This window comes from Rattus norvegicus, chromosome 14, assembly GCF_036323735.1.
Source record: "Rattus norvegicus strain BN/NHsdMcwi chromosome 14, GRCr8, whole genome shotgun sequence".
Classification (NCBI taxonomy): Eukaryota; Metazoa; Chordata; class Mammalia; order Rodentia; family Muridae; genus Rattus; species Rattus norvegicus.
The window spans coordinates 82,063,090-82,089,779 of record NC_086032.1 but is presented as its reverse complement, the minus strand read 5'-3'; the positions used below and the strand labels follow the sequence as shown (position 1 = coordinate 82,089,779).

Here is a 26,690-nt window from a genome sequence, read left to right as displayed (position 1 = left end):
AGCTACACAACATAACACATATGAACAGAAATGTTCCCCACAAAGATGACAGTTATTACCTGCTGACTTATGTTCTGGATCTCTGTCAACTACTAAGTTTTATCACGGTCTCTTGGATGGACCCTCTTCTCTTGCAGTCTACTATTCAGAATTAAAACAGCTGAACAGAAGTCTTTGTGCAGGGCAGTGATGGCACACATCTTTAAATCCCAGCACTAAGGAGGCAAAGGGAGACAGATTTCTTGAGGTCTGATATCCAGATCAGTCTGGTCTACAGAGCAAGTTCTAGGAGAGCCAGAGCTACACAGAGAAACTCTTAGTCTCGAAATACAAAAGACGATAATAAAAGAAGTCTTTCTTGGATCAATTTATCCCCTCCGTCTCAGTAGCTCAGATCAGCTTAACGTTCTTCAGAACCAGTTTGACTCCTTGGATGTTGAAGTACTCTATAGTTTAACAGTGTCTGCTGTTAAGGGCGGGATTTGAGCCTTGCTTCAAGAGCAATGCTACCTCCACACCATCACATCTTTTTTTTTTTAAGATTTATTTATTTATTTATTTATTTATTTATTTATCTATCTATTATAAGTACGCTGTGGCTGTCTTCAAACACACCAAAAGAGGGCATCAAATCCCATTACAGATGGTTGTGAGCCACCATGTGGTTGCTGGGAATTGAACTCAGGACCTCTGGAAGAGCAGTCAGTGCTCTTAACCACTGAGTCATCTCTCCAGCCCCTGAAAGTAGCTTTTGCTAAGAGAAAGAATTGAATGCCAGAGTAGAGTGTGGCCGACTGCACTAGCATGAAGGTCTTATTATCAGTCACGGGTCCCCACCTTGACAGCATCCTCATATGTCAGTTTGGGAGACATTGAGGGCGGAGTGTAATTGCTATTTGTCTCTCTGTTCTTTGCTATTTGTCTCTCTGTTCTTTAAGACATTTAGGATGTGGGTGCAGACTCTGAGATTCTCCAATGGACAAGAGAATCTACACCCCCGCCCCTACACACACACACACACACACACACACACACACACACACACCTGCATCGCCTGAGGAGTAATTCATCTTTGGATAAGGAGAAGGTGGTTGTTTTTTTTTTTTTTTTTTCCGGAGCTGGGGACCGAACCCAGGGCCTTGTGCTTGCTAGGCAAGCGCTCTACCACTGAGCTAAATCCCCAACCCGTAATTCATCTTTGGTTTTATTGGATTGTTTTGGCCTACATAGTGGGAGCAGGACAGGCCTCTAGCAGGTCCTACTTCCCATGAACCCTTATTCTGTAATGAGGCTAACATGCAACTTACTCTGGTTGGATGATTTATGCTCCCTCTAAGGAAACTACTGGGCCTTCTGCCATGGAAGCCTATTATAGATTTAACCCATTTTACTCAGGCATTCAATGTTTTGAATTTTGTTTTGTTTTTTTCCAGCCGAGAGTGAACTGTGTTAATTTATTGACATGGCCAATTCATCAACAAGATGGGTCGTCTGTCTCCAGGAGGTACGGCTGATCTCCATCTGCCGGAACAGGTGCCCACATGGTTCACCTGGAAGACTCAGCACTTCAGGCTTCAGTCAGGCTTCTTCACTTTCACTGTTTTTATGCTGCTGCCCGAAGTCTTCTCAGCGTTCGCTTTGAACTCGGTCTTCAGGGCATCCCTCACTGCTTTTGCACAGATCTGGGAGAACCGGATGTAGCTGAGTCCAGCCTGTTGCCAGTAAGCCACCATGGTGTCTCGAGCGGGGCGTGTCAGGCAGAACTGCTGGGTCGCTTCAGAGTAGCCTGAGCCCGGCCCGGCAGCAGGAACGGATATTGCTTTTTTATCAAACAGATTTTAAGTTTAATCTAAACTTGTTTTGAGTTATGTACCTTAGGTTTAACTTTGACAACAAAAGAGTATATAATGGGAAATATAAATTGGTCTCTCCTTTCAAGCTTGTCTTTGTACATTACATTTGTACTTAGCATTAACTTGTATTTCTTAATTATACTTAACAGTTTACAGTAAGTTAGCAATTCGCTCCGAGTTACACACACCCCGTTTTCTTGTTACATAGTCCAAGAACTCTAGGGAATGTTCAGCACTCTTGTCTCCAGAGAACCTGGATTAGGAGGATGAGCCAACAAACACACTTTTAGCCCTCTGGACCAGGCTGAGTTAATAACTTCGTCAAACACATGGAAACAGCTCGGCCAGATTAAGAGTCGACTCTCTCAAGCTTCTCCTGTTATGAAATCACTCTCTGAAACGAAGGTCTTGGCTGTGGCTCTATTTTCAAATTTCTCTTGCAAAGCGGGAAGCACCATGGACGGTGGCGGGAAACGCCAACGGGAATTGAGTTTGAAGATAGACTCGACGCCACGCCCCCAGCCTCCACCCCCACCCCCCAGCTCCGGAGGAGGAAGTGGCGCGGTCACCGAGACGAGGCGGAGGCTGGGCTAGAGCGTCCAGGCCGGCTGAGCCGGGACCGGCGAGGGGCGGGGACTCGGGGCGGAGCCTCCGGAGCGGCGCGGGCTCAGGTGAGCGCTGTTCGGCGGTGCTGTCTGTCTGGCTCCTAGAGCTCTGGTGCGGAAGCTGCGCGAACTGTGGGGGCTCAGGTGGGATATCTTGAAGAGGTCCTGGATATCTGTCCAGGATCTGGCCTTGGGCCCGGCCTGAGGCGGGGAGGAGCTCTGGAAGTGGGGGCGAGTGGTGTGCCAGCCTCGGGCTGAGACTTGAGGGGCTTGAAGGAAGGGTCCCTGAGCCAGGTTCGAGGCCCGACTCTTCCTGCAGCCCCCGTGTGACCTTGGATCAGTCTTTTCTCTCACCGAGTTTCTGCGACCGCAGCGGTGAAATGGAGGCAGGACGGTCCGCTGAGAGTTGGTACACACAGAGGTTCGGCAAAGAAACCCCAGCTATCCTCAGTTCTCTCTTTCCCAGGACATTGTTAGTGGAACGTGAATCATGGGAGTGCTTAACAGTTCGAGTGACCTTGGGCGAGTCCCTTGTTTTGACGTTTCTCTACAGAGGTGATGGACTAACCTCTTCGAATATCCCTGTACTATTTTGGTGTTCCTGATGCAGACAAAAACAAGGTAGTGCCCCTCTCACCACAAGCCTCCCTTTTAAGTATGCGGTAGAGAAAATAGCTTTAGAGGATTGACTAGATCTTAGCCCAAGTTCCCTTTAATTTTTAAAGCACACTTCTATTTGTTTTTCTCTCTTGGTAATTGGAGGAGTGATATAATGCAAGGGTTGGCACACCTCTCAGCTGAACAACAACCAGTACCTTCAAGGCCTAAAATTAAAGAGCAATTTTAGGAAGCCTGACATTCTCGCTGTTTCTGTTTGTGTTTCAGTAGCAGGAAGGCAAGATGACTTCCCTGCTCCAAGATCGGAACAGCTGAAGAAACCACAAGACAAAATGAGAACCACAAAGGTCTACAAACTTGTCATCCACAAGAAGGGCTTTGGGGGCAGTGGTCAGTATTGATTGATCTTTGGGGATTGTGTAAATTGGCTGATGTGATGTGCCTTAAAAATTACCCATATCACAATTGAGGCTGGACAGGTAAATGAGTGGGGCAAGATCAGCAGGCGGGAATGGCTGGCAATGAGAGCACAGGATCTTTTTGGAAAGCATTGCATTCAGATTTTGTTTGGTTGTTTTTTGAATCCAGGTTTTACCATGTATCCAATGCTCATTTGAAACTCACTGTACAGCCCAAGCTGTCTTTGAACCCATTATCCTCCTGCCTGGAAATACTCTACCACACCTGAGTTAATTTTCCTCCTGTTTTTGTTTGTTTGTTTTTGTTTGTTTTTTTTTTTCTTTTTTGTGTAGTGCCAGGTCATGTATACTAGAAAAGGTCTATATGACTTTTTTTTTAATTGTTTATTTCAGAACTAGAATTATTGACACAGTGAGATGGTTTTATTTTTTGAGACAGAGTCTTATAGCTCATACTGGCCTTGAACTCAGTATGTACGGGAGGATGATCTTGAATTACTGACCTTCCTTTCTTCATACCCAAGTGCTGGGATTTCAGGTATGCGCTCCCACATGGTTCTACATGGATCTGGATAAAAAAACCCATGCTTTGTCCCTTTGAGCAAGAACTCTATCAAGGAGCAATACCTCCAGACCTCAATGAGTCTTCTTAACTTAATATTTCATTTAATATTTATGTACATGTGTACATCTGTGTTATGTGGATGCTCTTGCACATGTGTGTGTATGCCCATGAAAGATAAGTGCCAATCTTTAGTATTGTTCTTCTGGAGCCATTAACTTTTTTTTTTTTTTTTGGACAGGCTCTTACTCTGTAGCCTTTACTGGTTTGCAATGCTGACTAGGCTGGCCTTGAACTTACAGAGCTCCTCTGTCTTACAGAGATTAGTTTTGCCTATAAATACTGAGATTAATGACATATCCCATCATATCTAGTTACCTTACATTTTTATTCATTTATTTCGTTTTCGTCACCCTTGTTTTTGAGACAGTTCCTCAGTGGGACCTGGGGCTTTTTAATTTAGGCTAGACCAGCTGGCCCGTGAAATTGAGTGACAGTGTATGGAATTTCTGTCAGAAGCACCTTGGATTCTTTGTGTGTTGGTTTGGAATTAATTTGGTACTCACATGTTTAGAAGCCTTTTGTCAAATTGTTTCGGTTCTCGTGTTTAGTCACATCAATCCCATAGGGGGTTGAAACCCTCTATTTATGAAACTGGCCTGAACACTTACACGAAGTATAGGTAGCTACTGAATCAATACAGAGATAGCTTCAGCAGAGGGGATAACAAGAGTACAGTGTAAATTATATATATATGATATATATATGTATATAGTATGTGTGTGTATATATATATATATACACACACACACACACACACACACAAATACATAAAATGTATATAGGTGTGTGTAAGACAGATACAGCTTGGTGATATACCTAGGAGACTAGAATTCTAACCAGCATCCCTATGAAATGTAAAGACTGTGAGTACTGTAAAATCTCTTGTCCCTCTGGAGTTAACATTATGAAGTAATTAGTTAGCTGTAGTGGCTTGTGCCTGCAACACAGGACTTTCCAAGGTTGAGACAGGAGGATTGCTGAAAGTTTGAGGTCATCCTGCTGCAGGAGGAAAATGACTGTTTCAGAGGAAAGAAGGAGGAGCTAGAGGAGGTGGTGCACACGTACTCACAGCACGCAGGAGGCAAAGGCAGTCGGCGGGTCTCTTGTGAGTTTGAGGCTTCCCTGGTCTACCTAGTGAGCTCCAAGCTACACAGTGAAACTCTGGCTCAAATGAACAAAAGGGAAGAAAGAAAAGAAAAAGAAGAGAGGGGGTAGAGAGTAGGGGGTGGGGCAGAGAGAGGAAATGAAACAAAACAAAATATGCTCAGGGAGCTTAATTTAGACAGTAGAAGTTCATCACAGGGAGTTCACATACATTGGAACTAAAATTGTCCGTAGAACATTTCAAATAAAAAGTGAGATTGACCCAGTCAGTTCTTTACTGGGATGAACTTTGTGGAGTATAATTATACTTGAAATCCACTTTTATTTTGAGGTGGGTGGATGGATGGATGGATGGATGGATGGATGGATGGATGGGTTGATTGGTATGAAGGATTGGGTTTGTAGCCAGGGTCTCATGCATGCTAAGCATTTACTATATTGAGCTCTACCTTTACCCCAGGCCCTAGAGTTTAAAGGTTGTCTTGAGCCCTGTTTTGAACTAACAGTTAGAGTCTAGGCTATTTGGCTACATTTTATAACACATAAAAGATGGTGAGACTGTTTTAGACAGAAGGAACTCAGTAATGAGCTCTGGCTGTAATTTTACTGCTGTCTAACCTTTAGGCAAGTCAGTTTATCTCCCAGGTTATTTCCTGGCTCTTGATAGTGCTAAAGATTTATTATGAGGATCTAATTAAGGCAGCGTTTAAGGGATTTCTTTGAATATTGCATAAATGTGAGTACTCTGTCCTCGATTCTTTCCATCAGATGTATACTGGATTCACAGCATTTTAGAGAGTAAAGGATGTGCCAGAGGCACAATTTCCCAGACCATGGGCTGCTTTTCCCATGGGCGTAGTAGGATAGCAGAGAGAGTGTGTTATTGGAGATGGTCCCTGAGCCCTTTCCAGCGTACCCATTTACTGTTGCGGCCCTAGACACTTGTGCAGTTTTCTTTTTTTTTTTCTTTTGAGCTGAGGATGGAAACCAGCTTGCTAGGCAAGTACTTTATCACTGAGTTACATCCCCAGCCCTATGCAAATCCTTTAGTTCTAAAACTGGATTCAAAATGGACCCTCAGGGAAAAGGCAGAACATCTGCTTACGCATGTGTGAGCCCTTGCTTAAGTTCCAGCCTTAGTACTTTAAAAATAGGAAAACAAGCAATCAAAACAAATGGGGGCTAGTGAGATGGCTCAGTGGGTAAGAACACTGGTTCTCAAACCCTTTAACCTGAGTTCAATCCCTAGGCCTTATATGATGGAGAGAGAAGACTGACATCTGCAAATTATTCTCTGACCTACACACACACACACACACACACACACACACACACACACACACAAACAGAACTTCAATTATGACAACAAAAGTAAAAATAAATGTTGGGCATGGTGCAGCTTGCCCTGTGGTCCCAGCCGTCTGGGGTGGAGACGGGAAGAGGAAAGAGTTCCGAACCACGTTGTATGATGTTACCTTGAGAGAGACACCTTTGTTAGTCAAGAAGGTAAGAATAGGGCCAGAGCTCGTCTGTGAGGTCCAGTAGTAATACCGACATGATGGGGTGCCCTTTGTTTTCTCTCTGATGCTTTTATTTTTTAGAGGGTATACGCTAGTGTTTCAGCCCAACGCTGTATACATGCTAAGCCTATACTCAACTACTGAGCTATACTCCAGCCCTGTTGCTTTCTAAAAGTCACTAAATTGTCTTTCAGATGATGAGCTGGTCGTGAACCCTAAAGTCTTTCCTCACATCAAACTTGGAGACATTGTGGAGATCGCTCACCCCAATGATGAATACAGGTGAGCAATTCAAGGGCGAAAGGAACTAGGCACCTTGCTGACTTCAAATACTGTTTCAGGATAGTCAGAGCCACGTAGTAAGGTCCTAGCTCAAAAAACAAAACCAAAAATGCTCATATCTAGGACTGAAGAAATGGCTCAGCTGAGAGGACCTGAGTTGGGTTCCCAGTACCCACGTGTCCTGTCACAACCATCTGTAATTCCAGTGCCGGGACATCTGATGCCCTCTTCTAGCCTCCATGGGCACCAGGCATGCCCCTGGTGCACAGACTTACATGCAGGGTAAAAACACACATACATAGAAAAAAATTTTAAAAAATTAAAGATTTTTTAAAATTATGCTTGTGCATGTGAGTTCAGGTGCCTTCAGATGGAGATTCCCTGCATCTGGAGTTATAGGCAGTTGTGAGCCTCTTGAGGTGAATCTTGAACACCAAACTTGAATTCTGTGAAAGAGAACAAGTGCCCTTAACTGCTGAGCCAGCTCTCCAGCCCCAAAAGCCATTTTTGTTTTAAAGTTGAAGGAAGAATCTGGATAGTTTTGTTGCTTTTGTTCGTTTCCTTCCAGGCCAAGTGCATTTCTTTGTTTCGAAGGGGATGTTCTGTGTTTGTGCTCTAAGTTACAATGTATACTACACTATTTGTTTGCTTTTTAACTGGAGGCAGAGAAAGCTTACCTCCTGCAGCGTCCCTCATCGTTGTTGCTTTCTCTTCCAGTCCTTTGCTTTTGCAAGTCAAGTCTCTTAAGGAAGATTTACAGAAAGGTGAGTATTACCTCTCTCTTTGAGGTTTTAGAGTTACTGTCTGAGAAACGTCAGAAACCTCTCTTTGTAATCTATCTCAGGGAATAAGTACCTAGCAGAAGGAGTTTCCTCTGTGAAAAAACACCACAGATAAGGCTTTTGGAGGTTGGAGATGGCCCCAGGAGCACTAGTTGATGTGTTTACTTTCTTCATTTATTTTTATAGCTGCTGAACTGTAACCTCCCCCATACCCCAAACAGATATAAAAAGTGCCAAAGATCCTCATTGATAGCGTGTCGTAGGCATCGAAGAAACTAGACTTAGAGCCAGAAGAAGTAATTTGAACATGGGAAGCTTTATATTTAACTCCAAAATAACAACAACAGTAATAATAATAATAGTGATGATGATGGTGATTTTTTTTTTTTTTTTGAGCTGAGGACTGAACCCAGGGCCTTGCGCTTGCTAAGCAAGCACTCTACCACTGAGCTAAATCCCCAACCCCAATGGTGAATTTTCTAAATAAGTTTTTCACAAAATATTTAAGTGTTTTCCTGGATAAGTATGTGGTCAATATCCAGTTTGGATAGATAGGTATTTGTACTTTCTTGCTGTCTTTTTCAAAGAGTGGAAAAGTTGCATGCAAATCAGAAAGTACCAAGGAATTTTATTCATAAAAAGAAAATGAAGGTAGACGAGTTGCAAAAGCCTGAGCAAGCCCAGGCCTCTGAGTGCCGGGCACTTCCCAGGCTTCCCTGTGAGGTCTCCTAGGAGAGCAGTGTGGGTAGTTTTCTGTTTTGAGTGTTAGGCTTGGGTTATAAAACTGCTCACTGCTCATGTCTCCGGCATGTTGTATCTGATTTTAATCACGTGTGTGCCCACTCATACATAGATGCACAGGGATAAGTGGGGTATTTCCTCTAAAACTCTACTCATAGGACAGTCTGCCCACTGTGCTCTCAGACCCTGCCTCAGCAAAGGGGAGGGGCCGAGAGATGGAGCCCAGTCACTGCCTGCCCAGCCTGCTGAGAGAACTGGGTTCCATCTATGTCTGGAAGTCCATCAAACAGCTGTGACGTGCAGGCCCTGACTCTGTCTCAAAATAAGAAAGGAGACCCTTGTATGGTGGTGCATGCCTTTAAACCCAGCACGCCGGAGGCAGAGAGGCAGGTGGATCTCTATTAGTTCAAGACCATCCTGGTCTATGTAGTGAGTTTCTGTTCAAGAAGAGCCACCTAAGCAAATAAAGTATTTATTGTGTGTTTTAATGTCTTTTTTTTTTTTTTTTTTTTTTTAAAGATTTATTTATTTACTATATGTAAGTACACTGTAGCTGTCTTCAGACACACCAGAAGAGGGCATCGGATCTCATTACAGATGGTTGTGAGCCACCATGTGGTTGCTGGGGATTGAACTCAGGACCTCTGGAAGAGCAGTCGGAGCTCTTAACCGCTGAGCCATCTCTCCTGCCCCGTGTTTTAATGTCTTAAACATTATTTTTTTTATTTATTTTGTTCTTTTGAGACAGGGTTTCCTTGTGTAGCCTAGGCTGTCCTGGAACTCACAGAGATTTGCCACTTCTGCCTCCCAATCACTGGGATTAAAGGCCTGCACCATTACTGCCCAGCTATTATTATTTTAGAACCTTTGTAAATAAATGAAAACACCATGCACCAAAAGTAACTAGATTTACAATCTGTATAACTCAGTAAACCTCTATGCAGTTAGAATAGGCGTTTGGAAGGGATGCTGGGGAGTGTCATATTAAATTTTACACGCTTATTACCAAATATGTTTTATGTAGTGTTTGTTTATGGGGAGGCAGGCCCTTCAAGTCTCCCCTTTATATAGCATGTCCATTGGTGTGACATTCTTTAGGTCTCTTTAGGCAGCCACTTGATAGTGGGAGCCTTTCTGACATATCCATATGACAATCTCACAACAAACTTGCTGTTCTTCTAGCTCTCAGTCTTTCTGTTCACTCTTTGACAGTGGTCCCAGAGCCTTGGGTGAGTAGCTGTGAATAGATGCATCGGTTGGGACTGAGCATAACACAATCTCTTTTTGTTCTCCGAATTCCGCATTTTGATCAATTGTGGGTCTATGTAATGCTGTCTTTATCTGAAGACATAGTCAGACCCCGTCTCCTATATTTACTTACATAAGTTAAGTGCGTGGACACACAACAGGCAAGGATGCATGTGTGGAAGTCAGAAGACAACTTCAGGGATCAATTCTCCCATTCTACCATGTGGTTCCCAAGGATTGAACCTAAGTTGTCAGGCTTGGTGGCAAGTGCCTTTTCCACTGGCCTACCTTGCCACGGAAATAATGGGTTTTATTGTGACATTTCTATACATGAACATAATGTATTTCTATCAAATTCCTTCCTCATATCCTCTCTTGTTTCTCACATCTGGTTATTCCCTCCTCCTCCACAGCAGCTCCACTACTGCTCCAGCTCTTTGTCTTTGTGTGTGAGTGACCCAGTAAAATTTACTGTTTGCAGGGGCACAGGCACCTTACACTGGACACACCACTGGAGGAATGTCTTTTCTTCACTCCTCAGCCTTTAACTGTGTATAAATCCACAAGGATGGCTGGGGCCTTATGAGTCTCTCCTTTCGTGACAGAGCAGGGACAGGCCTGATCTTATGTAATCACAGCTGCCTCGAGTTAGACAATGGCGTTGTCATCACATCCAGAAGTTAGCATCCCACACTCTTCTTCCCACTTCTGTGGCTCTTACATTCTCTCTGCCCCTTCTCCTGTGTTGTTATGTTCCCTGAGCCTTGAGGCCAGACGTACAACCCATCACTTATTCTCAGCATGTTGACTAGTTGTGGATCTGCAGTCATTGCTGACCAATGCAGAAAGAAGCTATTCTGGTCAAAGCTGATAGCAAAACTAATCTATGGGCATAAACATAGTTTTTTGGGCAGTTCCAGTGGTATATGCTTTTAATTCTAGGGAAGGCAAGAGATCCCTGTGAGTTAAGATCAGCCTGGCCTACAGAGTAAAGGTCTAGGGCAATTTAGAATTACATAGTGAGACTCTTTCCAAAATCAAAATAATGAATAAGTAAAAACATGCTAATTTAGAAAGTAGTTTGAATCTGTGGCTTTGCAAATGCACTCGTTCTCCTCTGAGGAGAGTGCTTGGATGAGACAAGTCAGTTTGGAAGGCACGTTGTATCCATGTACTCAGCTGCAGCAGTAGTTTCCACACTACTGCTTATGATCTCTCCAACCACAGGCCGTTGCTCAGGTTTACAGCACTGGAAATGGATCTCCTCCCACTGCTGTGTCAGAGTCATCCATAGCAGACTGCTCCTATTGCACCACTGGACTCATCCTGCTTGGCTGGTTTGTGCTGTTGGGTGTAGGATCTGTAGCCCAGTAAGACAGTTGAGGATGTCTTCCATCACCACGAGGGCTAATTAGCAAGGACAGCTTCCAGCTCATTCCTAAGCTTGATATTTCTGTGCTCCTTACCAAGGCACATGGCACCTTCAAAAATAAGGTTTTGTCATCTGATTTTAGTGAGCAACCGATGGCAACGGCAACGGCAACGGCATGTATTGTTTTGAGACTCTCTGGAGTCTTCCATGACCAACAACTTTAAGGGGAGATTTGAATTTTTCTTATGTTGCCCCTCCCACCCTAACCCTGGTCTCTGTGCATACTAAACTGAGTTGTATTCCTAGCCTGTCTGTCTGTCTGTCTGTCTACCGTCCTATTGATCTATCTGTCTAAGGCTGGCCCGGTACTTGCTGACCTCTACCTGTCTGCCTCCCAAGTGCTAGAATTAAAGGCTATACCACCACACCTAGCTCAAATTGTTTTGGTAGGTTTTTTTTTTTTTTAGTGTTTTTTTTTTTTTATATTTTAATTAACAACTTCTTTGGTTTGTTTGTGGTAATAAGGTTCCATGGTCCAGGATGAACCTGCTATATAGCTAGGATGACTTTGAGTTTCTGATCCTCCGTCCTCCACCTCCAGAGTGCTGCAGTCAAAGGCACTTACTACTCTCTGTTTTCTGTAGCTCAGGCTGACCTCAAACTCAGTGTCTAATCAGGCCAGCTTCTGACTCATAACAATTCTTGTAATAAAGAATCATTCCAAGTAATAATAAGATATTTGTGTGTGTGTGTGTGTGTGTGTGTGTCTGTGTCTGTGTGTCTGTCTGTGAGCGTGTGTGTCCCTGTGGGCCTGTGTTGTGTTGTTTGTGGGTGTTGTAATGTGCATGTGGGCTCACCCATGTCTGTATGAATAGAGGTTAGGAGTTGATGCCAGGTGTCGTCTTCTGTTTTCCTCCACCTTTGTTTGTGAAGGTATTTTTGTTTTGTTTTTGAGAAAGGGTCTCACTGTGTGGTAGTAAATGTACTATCGTGAAACTCACTATATCGACTAGGCTGGCCTTGAGCTCACAGAGATCCAGCTGCCTTTGCCTCCTGAGTGCTGGGATCAAGGGCACATGCCACTACTGCCTGGCAAGACAGAGTCTTTGATGAACTCGGAGTTTGCTGTTTTGGCTAGGCTAACTGGCCACACGTCCAAGGATCCACTAGTTTCTGAACCCCCGTTGCTAGGGAGCAGGTGTGTACGTACAGCTGTGCTTACCTTTTACGTGGGCGGTGAAGATTGGAGTTCAGGTGTCATGCTCACGGAACAGCACTTTACTGACAACAGTCTTACGAGTCCCCCAAGTGCTTGTCTTTCTCCCCCATCTCTTCCCCTTTCTCCACCCCCGTCTCTCTCATTTTCTCCCTTCTTCCCTCTATGTACAAACCCAGGGACTCATACATACTAAGCTTTTGTGCAGTCACTGTGTTTAGATTTCTCTATTTGAGTATGGATGTTTTGCCTGTATGCAAGTATGTGTACCATGCATGCGCCTGTTGGAACCCCTGAAACTGGGGTTACCATGGTCGTGAACCACTGTAGGGTGCTATGAGCCTAACCCAGGACCTCTGCAAGGACAACAGCTTCTTAACTGCTGAACCATCTCTCCGTCTCCAGCTCTCTTTTTTGAGGCAGAGGCTGGTTAGGTAGCCTAGTCTGCCTTTTCAGTTTTCCTGCCTCAGCCTCCCAAATGCTGGAATTACAGGTGTTTACTATGATTTTAAATCAAGTGTTGGCTTTTGGACTGTTTCATTTGTAAAGTACAGAACTGTTTAAAATTTGATCTCCTAGAAGACAGAGAAATAGCAAATGATCAGTTATATTAATTATTGTGTATGTGATGACTTCAGAATGTGTTAACTAATCCAGATTCCCTCCTCCCCCTTCAGAAACTATCAGTGTGGACCAGACTGTGACACAAGTATTCCGGCTAAGACCTTATCAAGATGTCTATGTAAACGTTGTAGACCCCAAGGCAAGTCTTTGCTGGGTATTTTTATATCTTTTTATAGTGATTAGCACCTATCCTCAAAGGTTAGGACACTATGGAAATGAGTTACTTAAGTATAGTGTTAGATTGTTAAATATATAGCCATATCTAGGTCATTTAGATACAAATGGTACATAGGCTGCTTTTTTTTTTTCTTTTCTTTTCTTTTCTTTTCTTTTTTTTTGGAGCTGGGGACTGAACCCAGGGCCTTGTGCTTGCTAGGTAAGCGCTCTACCACCGAGCTAAATCCCCAACCCCACATAGACTGCTTTTAAGTCCTCAGTTGTCTTAGTCATATGAAAGGATGTATTTATAATTTTCTGTTAAATTGCTAATATTGTTATTTATTCTAGCCATTATTTTTATGTTTAATTATTTTTTAAAAAACATTTATCTTTTTTTTTAATCTATTTGGGTGTTTGCCTGTGTGTATGTTTGTGCTCCACATGGGTGCCTGGATCCCATAGAGGCCAGAAAAGGATGTTGGAGTTCCCCGAATCTTACAGTCAGTTTGAGTCAGCATGTGAATCTAGGAGTTGAATGCAGTCAGGGCCTCTGGGAGAGCAGTCAGTGCTCTTCATCGCTGAGCCATCTCTCCAGTCCTTCATACTTATTTTCTTTAAATGGTTAATCCTCATTTTTAGGCAGAGTTTTGCTGTTTAACCCAGCTGACATGGAACTAAGTATAAGCCCAGGCTGGCCTTGAACTGGCAACAGCCCTTTCGCAGCTTTCTGGGAGTGTAAGATACATATATGTCTTTAAATTTTTCTTTCTTTCTTATTTTGTTTTTAGAACCAGGGTCTCACTATGTAGCTATGGCTGTCCTGGAACAATATGTCTGTTCTGTGTAGACCAGAAAGACCAGGGTTTGAACACAGAGCTCTGTCTTCCTCTGCCTTTCTAGTGCTGGGATTAGAGCCTGCGTTCCCATGCTCAGATTTGCATTTTTGTTTATTAAGTAATGCATGATAGGCAAAGTCATTGTCCATAGACTATTATATACAATCTATAGTGAAATAAAACAGACAGCGCAGTGTTACCTTTCAAGCCTAAAACAAAAGGCAAGGTTGCATGTATCTGTAGTTTGAGCTACCTGTGCTGAGGCCAGAAGGTTACTCGAGCTCAGCTGTGTGAGGGTAGCCTGGGCAACAAAGCAGGCAAACCCTTTGCCAGACATAGCAACAAAGGGACTGAAGCACACGTTAGTCCTCTGGTGTCCTTTTTCATGGGACAACTGTCGTAGGGTATGCTGTAGCATTGCCATGGGCACGGTTGAGTTGCTTTTGCTGTGGGAAATTCTCCCAGGTTCTGCTGTTGCCTGGGCTTCCAAAGGTTTTCTTTTTTGCATCTTTTTTTATAATATATATGGACGTTATATTTTGACTATAAAGTATGGCAAAACAATACAGATATGTGGTTATTCTCTTTCAGGATGTGACTCTTGACCTAGTGGAATTGACTTTTAAGGATCAGTATATAGGCCGGGGGGATATGTGGCGACTAAAGAAAAGTTTGGTAAGATACAGTTTTTTATTAAAAAAAATAGTATGTTGTCTTTTCTATGACAAATTGTCCTCACTTAACCATATAAATTTAGAGCCATCAAAATAAGTTAAATTCTAGCATCTGCAGCTAATTTCTGTAAACATTTGGCTGTATTGTTATCCATTTCTTTCTTACTTATTTTATTGTACATACGTGGCCGTTTTGCCTGCATGCCCATGTTTACTGCATGCATGCCAAGTACTTTCACCGGTCAGAAGAGGATGTTGGCTCTTCTAGTACAGGAGTGACAGAGCCCCACCCCCCAACCCCATTTTTGAGAATGGTCCCTATACGAAGACTTGGCTGGTCTGGAACTTGCTGTGTAAATCAGGCTGGCCTCGAACTCCTCCTCAGTGATGGGATTAAAGTCATGTTCCATCACACCCACCTATTGATTTATCTTTAATGAACCTTTAACATTTAAAATGCCAAGTCCTGAAAACTCTTTACTGTAGGTTTTGCATATTATGAAGGAACAAATGATATGTAGAATTCCTACCCGGAATATATTTTCAGCGTAAAGTCAAACAACCAAACCCTGTACTGGGCTAAGAACGCAGACCGATGGAGAGCCTTGCTCATGTATGTGAGGCCTTAGGTTCAGTTCCCAGCACCAAATGTAAACAAGCACACACACAAACAATAAATAAGTGGAAATTAGGCTTTCCTTTTTTTTAATTGAGTGAAAGGAGTTTCTGTTTCTTTTAGCTCTCTCACTGGTAGTTCACCTTGAGGCCTTTGGTTTCACCTCTGGCACTGAAAAACTATTCAAAAGCGTAAAGATAATTCATACAGCATTTAGTATATGAATGTAGAGGTCTGTGCAAGCATTCATGAGTATCAGTGGACTTCTCCGGCGGCGCTTACTGTCTGCCCGAGCTTCACTGCTGTGGGACTTGCTGCAGTCTCGAGCCATCATCTGTCCAGCCTCTCCCCTGTGTGGTAAAGCTGTCGTCACTGCCTTGCTGACTGGACTTCGCTGTTTAAGAAAGATTGTTTCGTTTTATTTTTTTCTGAGACATGGTCTCCGTGTAGCCCTGGCTGTCCTGGGACTTGCCCTGCCCTGCCTTCTGAATCCTGGGGCTAAAGGCATATATCACAACACCCTGCTATTTTGTTGTTGTTGCTTTTGGAGAAGATTTTAAAGCCAGGAGCCTTTCTGTGTGACTTTCCTGATGGCTTGAGTCCTTTCTTTTTCTCTTGTCCCATAGGTGAGCACCTGTGCCTATATCACCCAGAAAGTGGAATTTGCTGGCATCAGGTAGGTATCGTGGCATTCCGGACTCACTGGGTAGTAAGCAGGAGTAGGATCTAGTGCAGCCAGTCAGCTGGGTAAGGTGCTCCAGGCATGTGGGTCTCCATACAGGAGACCGCACCGCACCGCACCAGTGTTTCAGATGTTAGACCGCTGTGATGTGAACGAAGAAGTGCAGAATATGTGGTGGCAGTTTTAGGATTGCTTTCTGGGTTTGCTCTTTGGAATTCTGAGACCTATCTCTTGTAACCAGGCTGTCCTCAGTGATGCCAACACTGGCTCTTTGCTCTGGTTTTTAGAAGATGGTGTTTTTCTGTGTAACAGCCCTGGCTGTCCTGGAGTTTGCTTTGTGGACCAGGCTAGCATTGAATTTACAAAGGTCAGAGAACCTAGGATTAAGAGCATATGCCCCCATACCCGGCTTGCCAATCCTGGCTTGTAACTCCTCAGCCTTCCCCGTTGACCTCTCCAGGGCAGGCGCATGCCCCCACACCTGGCCACTTTCAGAATTACCATGAGAAGTGGCTGAAGTTACTGTAAGAAGAGGTGCAAATTACATATTTTAGAGCTGAAACTACTTTATGCTGCCGTATTTAATCACACCTGGTTTTATAGGCTACTTACTTACAGCAATAACAATAACAATAACAATAACCAGCACAGTAGCTGTGAGGTGCTCCCTTTCTAATGGGATTGCCTCCTCACTATCACTGCATTTAAAGTGGTTTCCATATTTTAGCAAAGGGACTTTTCTAAATCCCTCCATTTTTTTAGTGCTAGAGATGGAGCCCAGGGCCTCATGTATACCAGTCAGTCAAGCACTCTACCACTGGGCCACAACCCTAGCTCTGAAACTGCCCCCGTTCTACCCACTGCCATTTTCTTCACTGTCCTTCACTGTGTTTTGTGCTGAGAATGGCCTCACAAATGCCAGGAAAGTACTCTGCCACAAAGCTACAGCTCCATATTTTTTAATACAGGGTCTCATGTCTCCCAGTACTGTAGGTTAATTTGGAATTCACTATGTAGCCTGTGCTGGCTATTTATAGCTTTGCGAATTTACAGCTGTAGTAAACATTATTGTAATGATTCCATAATATTCTGGGGTGGGTGTGTGTGTGTGTGTGTGTGTGTGTGTGTTTATTAGATATATTTCTTTACTTACATTTCAAATGTTATTCCCTTTCTCGGTTTCCTGTCCATAAGCCCCCCCATCCCCTCCCCCTTCCCTATGCCGGTATTCCCCCATCCATCCACCTTACTGCCCCTCCCGTATTCCCCTGCACTGGGGGTCCAACCTTGGTAGGACCAAGGGCTTCCCCTTCCACTGGTACCCCAGCAAGGCTATTCTCTGCTATGATATTCTGTTTTATGAACAAACCATAGTTTATTTTAATTAGTTGTCTTTAAAAGAAATTCTCTGTGTGAGTGTTTTTCCTGCATGTGTATGTCCACCACATGGACACCTCATGCTCACAGAGATCAGAAGAGAGTGACAAATCTCTTGGAACTGAGTTATGAATGGTTATGAGTGCTGGAACCTGAACCCAGGTCCTCTGTAAGAGGAACATTTGCCCTTCCTGAGCATCTCTCCAGCCTCACTTTGCTTGTTCAAAGATATGTAGTACAAAAGATGCTATATTAGCCATACTTAATAAGCTATCTCAACTCTTTTATTTCCAGATTATAGCTGTAATGGATTGTGGACTTCACTGATCTCAAATAGCTCACCAATAGGAAAGGGAGGCTTCTCAAAAGCAGAAAAACAAATGGTCAATAAATACTTGAAAAAATGTTCAACATCTTTAGTCATCAGAAAAACACAAATTAAAATTGTGGTAGAATGATTAACTGACTGGTAAGATACATGAGGACCTGGGCTCTGTCTCTAGCAATGAGAAAAAGGGAGGGATTTTGAAAAGTCCCTTTTACTAAAATATGGAAACCATTTAATTTGAAATTCTATATCAGAAAAACACAAATTAAAATTGCTTTGAGATTCTATATGTTAATCCTACTGGTCAAGAATAAGACTACTACTAAAAATTTTTTTGAGCCAATTTTGAAGCAAGATTTAATTAAATACTGTCCAGAAAGATAGACTCTAGCCAGATCCATTCCTGGGTTCTCAGGAAATGGCACGTGATGTTTTTCAGAGGCTTAAAAAGGGCAAACCACAGGGCTACCATATTTAATATCAGGTCCAGCCAGGGGCAAGCATATATTCTGATGTACTTCCTGCCTGTGCATTTCCCAACTATGTTGAATCAGAGGCAAGTGTACATCCTGACATATTTTCTGCCCACATGACCAAGCACTTCCAGTGCAGAGGTCAAACAAAGGGCAAACAGGAACTTACTCTTTTTTTTCTTTTTTCTTTTTCTTTTCTTTTTTTCGGAGCTGGGGACCAAACGCAGGGCCTTGCGCTTGCTAGGCAAGCGCTCTACCACTGAGCTAAATCCCCAACCCCAGGAACTTACTCTTAACTTTTTATTTATTTATTTATTTATTTATTTATTTATTTATTTATTTATTTATTAAATATGAGTACACTGTAGCTGTCGTCAGACATACCAGAAAAGGGCATCAGATCTCATTACAGATGGTTGTGAGCCACCATGTTGTTGCTGGGATTTGAACTCGGGATCTCTGGAAGAACAGTCAGTGCTCTCAACACTGAGCCATCTCTCCAGCCCCAAACATAACTCTTAACCAGCAAGATATATTTTTTCCTGTGTTGGTCTCCTCCTCATTAACTTGCAAAGGTGTTGTTCTTATTCCTGTTTTGGTCACACACTGTCATCCCACTCAGAATGGCTACTATCAACAAAACAAAAATAAAAAGTGCTGCTGAAGGGGTGGGAACTCTGATACACTGTTGGAGACAAGGCAAACTGGTACAGCCACCATGAAAGTCAATTTATCAGTGTAAATATCTGTATTCTGGCTGGACCTAGAAGGTCTTTGGATGTGATCCCTTCCCAGAGCAGCCATGTTGTTGGATTGAAATTCCCATACATCTTTCTCTTTTCTGTTTAAGGTAAAATTTATACCATTTCACTTTTATAACAGAAATAATTATTATTCCACAAACTGCCGATGATCCTTCATAACTAGTTCTGGTCATCTGTCCTTCACCAAAGGTCCGTTTTAGCATCTGAGTTTTCCAGTCTGCCAGTCTGATGAACGATCTGTCCTTTTTCAACCAGCTGGTTGATCTGTCCCCGTGTCAAGGCGTCAGCTTTCAGTGTCATCTGCACTGCTGGCTTCCTTCCTTGAGTCATGCCTTTCAAGTGGAAGCTTCTCTTATTCAGTTCAGATCTTTACCAATTTTGATGAAACCCATAGTCTTTCATCACCCGTGGGAACATGGACAAAACCATTACACATTCCCTGACTTCCATTCTAGTGTTAACATAGCTTTAAAGGTATACAGGCTGGTCTACTTCAGTACTTTTTTCTATAATCCAGTGTCTTTCAGCAGCTGTTGTTCCTGTCTCCCTGGCATTCAAAATATTTAAAGTTATTCAGTCTATTTCTGGGAATTCTTATTCTCTGTTTCTGTTTATCAAGGCACAATTAGATCTTTATAAATCCACACATAGCATTTTTAAAGATTTATTTATTGATTATATATAAGTACACTGTAGCTGTCTTCAGACACACCAGAAGAGGGCATCGGATCTCTTTACAGATGGTTGTGAGCCACCATGTGGTTGCTGGGAATTGAACTCAGGACCTCTGGAAGAGCAGTCAGTGCTCTTAACCGCTGAGCCATCTCTCCAGCCCCACACATAGCATTTTTTACATTTTAAACTCGACAGTTAGGCACTCCAATTCTATGCCTGGCTCCATATCAGTGAGTGACTTTTTTACCTATTTAAACGCAGAAACAATCAAGCCATATTACACAAGGTATCAATATAGTATTAGCTAAAATAGGTATCCGTCGTCTGAGAGTGAAGAGCTATTAATCTGGGCTCCCCATTGTTGCACTAGATCTCTTTCCCAGAGGTTCATAAGGCCTCTGGGAAATCTTCCTATTTCGCCTTCTGGTTTCACACATTTAATTTGTCTTACACTTTGTTTTACTTTGGAATAATGTTCCAACCTCAACAAACTGTAGTTAGCTTCTGAAGGGGCCAATGTCGATTCCAAGATTACCAAATCTTCAATTTAAATACCATTTAATTTTTATTTTAATTTTGGTCTCTGGTCATTGATAACAATTTGTCAAAAAACCTGTCTTCCAGTTCTTCCAAGTCCTCCTGTTCTTTCAGTTGGAGCTACCTGGCCTTTGACATAAGGAAACAGTGAAAGCTAAGACTGTCCACAGCTTTAAACTGCATCCCTTGAGGTCTTCATCTAATTCCTGGATGCACAATGAACCTTGAGATATTAGGCTACTTCTTCCTGAAACCATTCCTGTTGTCTTTGTGGGTAGTAATCCATGACTCCAGTGGGTGTTTTATAGCATTGAAGTTTGATGATAGTGTGAGGTTTTTACTTATGGCTAAGTCTAGGGCAGTTCTTCCTTCTGTAGTGTGCATTAGATCCCCACTACCTAGTTCAGTTTTCTCTAGTTGCTCTGTGGATTGCTGACAGGAAGTACCTGGTGCATATTGTTTATTGCCAAGGTACAAGCAAGCCCTTTAGAAGGTTTCCCCATGTTTAAAGGATTATCTCATAGAGAATTAGTTTCCCCACAGTAAGGTATCACCTCAGATATCTCTTTAGTCATTGGACTACCTACTCTTACCACACCTTCTACAAATCCTGGAAGGCTGAGGTCTTCTTGAGAAGTCTCTAGGAATCACTTGCCTATAATCCCTTTTATGACCTCATTTCCCACAGTTAAAACAGTGAACTTTTTTTTTAAAGATTTATTTATTTCGTGTGAGTACACTGTCACTGTCTTCAGACGTACTGGAAGAGGGCATTGGATCCCATTACAGATGGTTGTGATCCACCATGTGGTTGCTGGGAATTGAACTCAGGACCTCTGGAAGAGCAGTCAGTCCTCTTGACCACTGAGCCATCTCTCCAGCCCAACAGTGGACATTTTGACATTAAGATTATTGGCCATTGCTTGTCCAATTTCATAGTCATTAGGGTTAATATCAGCAGTAGTTCTAATCCATTCATCTATGGTGCTGATCGAGCTTTCTTAAAGATCTATGAACTTTTTTACACACTGTTCCAATCAATATCCCTGGCATCTGGATCTAATATTGCCCTGTTTATAGTGGATATTAATCTATGAAAGAAATCAGTAAAAGTCTCTTTGGGACTTTGCATAATCTTTGTGAATGACATAGACCTTTTCACAGGCTCTTAAAGTACATTGTATAATAAAAGAGTCATCAAATTGCCGCTGATTTTGTAAATCAGCATATTGACCTTCCCCCTAACAATTGACCTTTCACAATGTCGATACCTTTAGTCTATTATGACTTTTCAAAAGCTGCAGCATAATGTCAGCTTTCCTAATTGAGAACTATCCCAGTACAGCTGCCACTAAATTTTTGCAGTCTTGGGGGATAATCCTATTTTGGTTCATCTAGGTATTTAACATCTGACTCAAATAGGGTGAATGCATTCCATAAGTTATCATTGATCCTTTAAAATGTCTTCTGCAAACCAGAACCTTGAAGGCTTTATTAAGAGGTGGCCCAGTAGGTTCAATGGGCTGTCTTGATCCTCAATTTCATTAGGTACCATAGGTTCACAGTTAAGCACTTCCTCCTTTCTTCCTGTCTTTTGTCTCTCAAGCCTTTGTACTTAGTACATAGCTAATGTTTTTGCTGTTGTACATATATTTTTCAACCTTTCTTTGAGAGGAAATACAAGGGATCTGAAATGAAGTTCTCCATTTTCTAATGCAGGAAGAGTCTGCCTCTATAATTAAAATAGTCTTTGGTTCTGGCTTACTGGGATTGCTGTCTCAGAGGCTCTGTGGCTCTAGAGTCTCCCAAGTCCAACCAACAGATGCTTCCTAGGAGAGGGACGATTCCAGGAGAGTTACTTCTCTTCAACATTTCTGTCTGATGTCCTCTCTTTTCTGTGATGTTGGTGGATTTTCCCTTCTCCTGGTTGGGCATCAGATATAAATGTTGATTTTATTTCCTCAGATGAAGGGATTAGATGAGAGCCATACCTGAGCTATGCAAATACATTGCTTAGGCTGAACCCAGAGCATTTCCTTCTCTGTTCTAACTATCCTTAGGCCTAGGCCTGGAAGCTTCTAGCCTCCCTACAGTTTAATCTTTCAAGTTGACTATTTCAATCTGGTTTCTCTTGGCTTCTGACTGAATTGCTCTCCTTAGCCTCATACTAACTTTGGCCAGAATAACCATAAAACCCATTTCCACAGAAATAATTTTTTATTTATCATTTATCCTTTATGATATCTTATTTGTCCTTCTCAAGAGATTTAGAAGCTAGGTAGGTAGGTAGCTAGGTAGCTATAGGGATAGATACTAATCATATTTATTGCTTTTTTAAAAAGATTGAAGCTTGGGCAGTGAGTGAGATGTCATTGTATGTAATGGCACTTTCTGCCAAGACTGACAAATTAAGTTTGATCTCCTGGTTCACACATGGTAGAACAAGAGGTCTGCTTTGGCAAATTATCTGCTTTCCACAGGCATAAACATACTTCTCCACAAACACAGACAAGCTCTCTGCTCTTCACAGGCATAAACACAACCCTATACATATATAGACAAAATTGAATGAAGATAGTAAAATCTGACCCTCAGAAAGATGACAACATCTTGTAACAAGGAATAATCTAATACTACAATCTAATACCAAATTTCGTTGCACTGATTTGCATGTGTATAGTAGAAAAAGCTAATACCATTAAGCACAGCTGAGCTTGCTTCAGCGATCCTGTAGAACAGGTTGTATACTGTATGTTGCTTTGTTTTGTTTTTGTTTCTTTGTTTTGTTTGAGACAAGGTCTTTTGTACTCGAGGTCCCCCCCATCCTCCGGGCTGTTCACTGTGTAGACCAGCCTAGCCTTGAACCCTTAAAGATCCCATTTCCTGTTTCCTGAGTGCTGGAATGAAAAGCACACATAAAAAGCAGTATGTCAAGTGCTGGGGTTACTGGTGGATGCCACCACTCCCAAGCACTATGTCATTTTGGGACTGAACTCATATCATCTGGAAAGGAACAACATCCATTGTTGTTTATCTATTGAATTCAGCTAGTGACACTCAGCTGTAATTCCTGCTCTTCCCCAAAGTGGACAGCTCTGAGCTGAGAGCCTCGTATATTGTACTTCCCTGTTCTCTTACACCCTCAGAAAGTCCCAGAGGAAAGACACTGGGCAGCACACTCCTGTAATCTAGCGCCCACGAGTGATGCTGTGTAATCCAAGTTCAAGAACAGCTCGGGCTATACAGAACAGAATCAAAGTCTAGCCTGAGCCACATAGTTGTCTCAAAAATAAACGACAGCAAAAGAGTTTTGGAGGAAAAATATTCAATGGGAAAAACATCCAATTGGAAAAAATTTAACAAATTGCCATTATGTTTTCAAAAAATTATTTGTTTTGTGTATTAGAGAGAATAAGCAAGGGTATGGCTCTGCCGTGCTGCATGGGCTGTCCATCCAAAGCCTATGAGCTTCTGGCCAATTCTCCTGTCTTTGCCTTTCTTCTTCTTCTCCTTTTTTTTTTTTGTTTTTTGTTTGTTTTTTGTTTTTTGTTTAAGATTTATTTATATGAGTCCACTGTTGCTGTCTTCAGACACACCAGAAGAGGGCATCAGATCCCATTACAAATGGGTGTGAGCTACCATGTGGTTGCTGGGAATTGAACTCAGGACCTCTGGAAGAGCAGTCAGTGCTCTTAACTGCTGAGTCATCTCTCCAGCCCCTTTTTCTTTTTCTTTTTCTCTCTTTTTTATTTTTGTTTGTTTGTTTGTTGTTTTGCAATAGGCTCTCACTGGGTAGCTCTGGCTGTCAGGAACTCATTATTTAGACCAGGCTGAAAACCACAGAGATCAGTGTGCCTCTGCCTCCTGAGTGCTGGGGTTTAAGGCATACCCACCTCTCCCATCATTTTATTTTATTTTACTTTTTGAGACGTGACTTCTCTTGAATGGGAACCTTGTCCCTTAATATCTCCTGATTGCTTATGTTAGGATCTTAAGATTAAAATGATATTTTCTCTGTACTCAAGCTCACTGTATCAGGGTTAGGATTAAGACAGTTTTTACCAACACTTATTTTTTTGAGTTTTGACTGAAGCTATAAAATCTGCACTCAATAATTTTGTGTATCATTTCTGAGGGTCACTATTCTTTGGAGGCCCAGTTCTCTAGACCTGTATGTTTTCTGTGGATTCAGTTGTTTGTAGCACACTGAGAGATGTTTATAGTAGATGACCTGCTCATATGGCTCTCTATGGAAAGGTAGAACTGATAAGGTCATTTGGAAACGGGTACACCTAGCTGACAGACAGGCCCGGGAGGCTGGCTTGACCGAATAGCAAGACTGATTCAGGAGACAGACAGTGAGTGGCTGAGCCACCTGAGAGAGCGGCAATAACTTGTGTGTATCTCCTTTCAGGGCACAGGCTGGTGAGCTGTGGGTCAAGAATGAGAAGGTCATGTGTGGTTACATTAGTGAAGAGACCAGGGTAAGAGTTGTAAAATGACTTTTTGGGTTTGTTTCCTTATATGTTTGAGTCCTGAATTCCATATAAAGGCATAAGCAGACTGATTCTGTCTACCCAGCTAGAACTGGTCCTCTACTGCTCTCTTTTTATAGTTGGATCTTGGCAGGTTGGACTTGATCTTCATTTTCTTCTTTAAATGAATCTATTCAATATATTAAATACAGGACTTGTTGTAGTGACTCTTGCTTATAATCCCAGCATTCGGAACGTAGGCAGGGGGATTACTGTTAAAAGCCATTCTGGGCTACAGAGTAAGGCATCTTAAAGTTCTCTGATATAGTTCCTGCAGTTAGTAATTTCAAGTGTTTGTTGAATGAAAATTTCCCAAGTATTAAGAATTCATAATCTGATCCTATGCAATGTGCATGTACCTATATTCCAAGCTACTTAAGAAATTGAGGGAAAGCTAGGTATGTGGCACACACTTTTAATCCCAGCACAGAGCCAGGCAAATCTCTGAGCTAAGAGTTTAGCTAGCCCAGCCACGATCTCCAGAGCAAGTTCCAGGGCCGGCAGGGCCACATGGAAAAACCCTGTCTTCAAAATACAAAAGACAAAAAAAAGGAGGTGAGAAGATCACCTTGGTTAAAAGTAGAATAAACAAAAAAATTTTAAAGGCAGGGGCTATTAATGTGTAGTTCAGGTTGGTTTTGAATTCTCAAGTGTATGTCCACCTCTGGAAAGTTGAAATGATAGTTATTACTACCACCCTAACTTAGTGAACAAGACAACCTGCGTGAAAGAAGAAATTAGCACCATTGGGTTGGGGCTGAACGTTTGTGGTAGATTGGTTGCCTAGTGTGACAAGACCCTGGATTCAGTATCAAAAGGGGAAAAAAGGAGAAAGACATTATTATTATTATTATTATTATTATTATTATTATTATTATTATTATTATTTTGGTTCTTTTTTTCGGAGCTGGGGACCGAACCCAGGGCCTTGTGCTTCCTAGGTAAGCGCTCTACCACTGAGCTAAATCCCCAGCCCCAAAAGATTATTATTATTTTTTTTTTGTGGTTTTTTTTTTTCGGAGCTGGGGACCGAACCCAGGGCCTTGCGCTTCCTAGGCAAGCGCTCTACCACTGAGCTAAATCCCCAACCCCTAGTATTATTATAAAATTTACTAACTGCAGAATTGGCTCTTGCCACGTGAGCCTGATGATTGGAGCTCGGCTCCTGAAATTCCCTGTGTGCTCCTACAGGGGAGATGGGGAGTGGACAAGAGATGCTTCAGAAGCTCCTCAGCCAGCCCACTGGTTTATGCAGCACTGAGGAGAACCTTCCTCAGTGTGGGAGGTGAGGGCCGCATGGAAAGTTGGCCTCTGACCTCTACCTGAGCACTAGTGTGTGAGCCACACCCTTTTAACCTTGACTACACTCACATTCTCCCCCGCACCAACCTCTCAAGCATAGATGCACAGAACTTAAGTTTATGACTCTTACCCTAGCGCGTGTATATTTTGTTCATTTCTTTTTTTAGTGATGCAATCAAACCCCTGGCAATATATTAGTTTACAGAATGATTTCCAGGATAGTATAAAAACCATAAATGTTTGTCTTCCTTTCTATAAAATATGCCATGATTTTAAAAAGTAAGCCAGGTTAAGAGCACACACCTGTACACTGAGCATTTCAGAAGAATTTAGTAGGATTACAATTTCAGAGCCAAGCCTGGCTTCGTAGTAAAATCATGTCTCAGAAAAGTTAGCATGTAGCTCAGAGCGCTCACACTGGTTTAGCATGCCTGTAGTCCTGGGTTAAGTTCCCAACACTGCATGAAGGAGCTGGGCTTGCTGGTACCTGAAGTACAGCACTCGGGAGGCCGAGGCCAGAACAGGGCAAGATGCAGAGCAGCCTGGGCTTTGTGGTGAGAACCTGTCTATTAACAAGGGGAAACAGACAGGGCTGTGTGCTGGCTCCCTGGGTGACCGCATATGTTGTGCTAACTTGAGAACCTGAGTTCATATCCCTAGCACCCACTTTTTAAAAAAAGAAGGTAGACATGGTCACACATGATTTTACTAGAGCAGTATGGG

The 26,690-nt window shown here is 42.5% G+C and overlaps 2 protein-coding genes across 33 annotated transcripts in view; one reads left to right on the top strand and one right to left on the bottom strand.

Annotated features, from left to right (window-relative positions):
- Positions 1–1,412: 1,412 nt before the first annotated feature.
- On the bottom strand, positions 1,413–2,271 carry LOC100361879 (ATP synthase subunit epsilon, mitochondrial-like). The gene has a single exon (XM_039092535.2). It carries the CDS (start codon positions 1,731–1,733, stop codon positions 1,575–1,577), a length of 159 nt encoding a protein of 52 aa, XP_038948463.1. The 5' UTR covers positions 1,734–2,271; the 3' UTR covers positions 1,413–1,574.
- Positions 2,272–2,387: 116 nt separating this feature from the next.
- Positions 2,388–26,690, top strand: part of Depdc5 (DEP domain containing 5, GATOR1 subcomplex subunit) — a 130,616-nt gene continuing 106,313 nt past the window's right edge. For 9 of the 32 annotated variants that reach the window (XM_063273167.1, XM_063273176.1, XM_063273184.1 and 6 more), the window contains exons 1-9: positions 2,473–2,602; positions 2,925–3,079; positions 3,344–3,466; positions 6,939–7,026; positions 7,744–7,790; positions 13,063–13,148; positions 14,596–14,679; positions 15,921–15,970; positions 24,545–24,614. In XM_063273167.1, coding sequence (XP_063129237.1) covers positions 3,409–3,466; positions 6,939–7,026; positions 7,744–7,790; positions 13,063–13,148; positions 14,596–14,679; positions 15,921–15,970; positions 24,545–24,614 — 483 coding nt within the window. In that variant the 5' untranslated portion in view covers positions 2,473–2,602; positions 2,925–3,079; positions 3,344–3,408. Of the gene's footprint in view, positions 2,603–2,924; positions 3,080–3,343; positions 3,467–6,938; positions 7,027–7,743; positions 7,791–13,062; positions 13,153–14,595; positions 14,680–15,920; positions 15,971–24,544; positions 24,615–26,690 lie in introns of those variants that run through there. The other 23 variants (XM_017599213.3, XM_017599211.3, XM_017599212.3 and 20 more) reach the window with 10 other exon arrangements.